This window comes from Plasmodium reichenowi, chromosome 1 (assembly GCF_001601855.1).
Source record: "Plasmodium reichenowi strain SY57 chromosome 1, whole genome shotgun sequence".
NCBI lineage: Eukaryota > Apicomplexa > Aconoidasida > Haemosporida > Plasmodiidae > Plasmodium > Plasmodium reichenowi.
The window spans coordinates 40,038-43,154 of NC_033646.1; the positions used below are offsets into that span (position 1 = coordinate 40,038).

The 3,117-nt window shown below is 19.3% G+C and overlaps 1 protein-coding gene across 1 annotated transcript in view; it reads left to right on the top strand.

Moving 5' to 3' along the window:
* Positions 1-708: 708 nt before the first annotated feature.
* PRSY57_0101400 (hypothetical protein) overlaps positions 709-3,117 on the top strand; it is a gene marked incomplete at both ends in the record, with an annotated part of 6,594 nt that continues 4,185 nt past the window's right edge. Inside the window, one exon of the mRNA XM_020114353.1 lies at positions 709-3,026. Coding sequence (XP_019970922.1) covers positions 709-3,026 — 2,318 coding nt within the window. The remainder of the gene's footprint in view (positions 3,027-3,117) is intronic.

Genomic DNA, 3,117 nt, shown 5'->3' on the forward strand with positions numbered 1-3,117 from the left:
TTCTAAAAAAAAAAAAAAATTAAAAAAAAAAAAAAAAAAAAAAAAAAAAAAAAAAAAAAAAAAAAAAAAAAAAAAAAAAAAAGAAAACCTGAATATATTATATATATATATATATATATATATATATTTATGTGTCCTCTTCGTTTATAAATTGATAATATTATTCACATTCATATTTAAAAGATAAAGATCATAAAAAAATTACTATCATATATTATTATGATTTTATTATATGTGTTCATTTATATAAATATATAAGAACACGAATTCAATGTAATACATTATTAACTTTTCTGTTGCGAAGAGTTATATATTTTGTAAGGTACAAAATATAAAGATTAACAAGGTCCATATTAAAATATATCACTATATATGTTTTTCTTTTTATTCTATATGGAAAAATGTGAGTACTATACACCGTCAAAAAAAAAAAATGCATATATATATATATATATATATATATATTTATTTATTTATTTTATTTTATTTTTTCATTCATTTATCTTCCATGTGTAAAAAAAAAAAAAAAAAAGGAGATATCTATGTTTTGTTTTATTTAAATGTTAATATATATTTTCATTTTTATTTTCATTTTCATTTTCATTTTTATTTTCATTTTCATTTTCATTTTTATTTTCATTTTCATTTTTATTTTCATTTTTATTTTTTTTTGTTATACTTATCATCATTTCGTTCGAATATATTATTATGACTTTTCCATGTACAATGAATTCCTGTGAAGAATTGAATGTCACTAATCTTATAATTTCCTTGATTAAAAAAAATAAGGTTCATGATGATTTGTTATGTGTAAAAACTTTATATCTTTTTATAAAAACAAACAAAGTTCCTATATCCTTAAAATTATATAATGAGAAACAAAATATCTTTGTAAGCATATGCACTATTATATCTAATAAATTAAAAATATACTTATATGATATATTATGCAAAACCGGAAATGAAGAGAAAAAAAATATATATCTATTCATAAAAAAAAATTTATTTTTATTAAATCAAGATGGTGTTCTCGGTTATGATATATGTAATAATATACACAAGGCATGTGTAACTATAGAATTGTTTTTAAAAATTATAATTTTGTGTTTTAAACACCTTGATGATAATGATAAACATAATGATAAACATAATGATAAACATAATGATATACATAAGGATATACATAATGATAAACATAATGATATACACAATGATATACACAATGATATACACAATGATATACACAATGATATACATAAGGATGTTATATTCCTTGCATGCATTAATAATATATCAATGTTATTACTTATATTAGAAAGTAGAAATAATAATATGACTAATGACAAAATGTGTAATGAAGATTTTTATTTAATAATAATAAAATATATAAAATATTTATTTGTGCATATTTATGATAACAAAAATATATTGAATGATAAAAATAATAAACAAGTTCTTTATTCTTGTCTAACATGTATAATTAAAAATTTATTAGAAAATACCATAAAACAAAATAAAAAAATAAAATATAAAACCTTAAAGTTATTATATATAATTCTTCAAAAAATTCAAGATATATATATAATAGATATATTATTTAATAGACTCTCTTTATATTTATTTCTTCTATATAAAACGTGTGAACCATCAACAAATCTAACAAATTTTATACTCAAAATATTTCTTATCTCATCGAAACAAATACTTTTATATTATTATAATAACAATCAAATATTAGATCAATATAAACAAGTTCATGAAAGTACACATAATTATGAGAACATAAATGTATATTATAAAAAATATAAACTCTTCTTACAAGAACACAAAAAAAAGGCATACTACACTTTATTAACATTCGATGGGAAGCATAATGTAGATAGTAAAGATAGTACAAAGCATATGTGTTTACGTAGAAATACGCAAAATAATCAACAAAATGAAAATTATGATAATCATAAAATAGATGATACACATATTATAGATAACGATAACAACAGCTTCACGCAACAGTTTAATTATGTAAATAAATTAAATTATACTACACAAAATCTATCAAATATTTATTTTTTCTCTTATTATATACTAACTAATTATGATAAAAATATAAAAGACATATTTCCATTATGTAAAGTTATTATAGACCATTACCCTTTATTAAATAAAAATCTTGTACTTATGAGTTTCATGTTTATTCTTTCCGAAATGTTTTATGATAAAAACGAATATTGGTTAAATCACTTGAATGTCCTATATGGAAATGAGTTATCTAACTATTTACAAAGTTATGATATAAGTACACACGACGTGCATAGTATTACACATGTTCTCAATAATAATAATAATAGTTGTGATGATAATAATATTAATCATCATCCTTATGACCAGACATATAAACAGGTAAAAAATGTAAATATAAAATCACCACAATATGACCATCAAAAAGATACGAAGCAAAATATATTATCACCTCTTCATAATGACTTGTCTTTTATTTTTAAACATTTAATAAGAATGATAAAAGAAGATGATAAAAATAATAATCATATTATTAATAATATTGAAAACTATTCTGTGGAATCTTTAAATTACTACATTGAAAATTATTACTTCAAATATATGTTTAATATTTTTTCATTTAAAAAACAAGAAAATAAATATCTTCTCAAATATTTAAAAGGTTATATCTATTATAGATATATATTCAACATCATATATCCTAATTTATCTCCTGAACATTTTACTATCTTCCATAATATATTAGATTTATATATAGTCTCTAATTTTAATTCTATACAAAATGAAAATCTTCTTGTTTCATCATATACACAGAAAAATATTTTAAGCGAGAATAATATTATATATTCTTTAGACTTTTTTGTTCAAGAAAATATTACAAAAGATTTTGATAATCTTAATAAATATGTGCAACCTATGAATGAGTGTGACCAAGAGTATGAAACGGCTTCCTTCTCCTTTGAAAAATTTAAAAACATAAAGGAACCTTTTAAAAATGAAAACATCACGTAAGGGGGGGAAAATAAAAAATATAAGATGTACACGTATGTGTATATCTTATAAGTACATGAATATATATATGTGTTATATATATATATA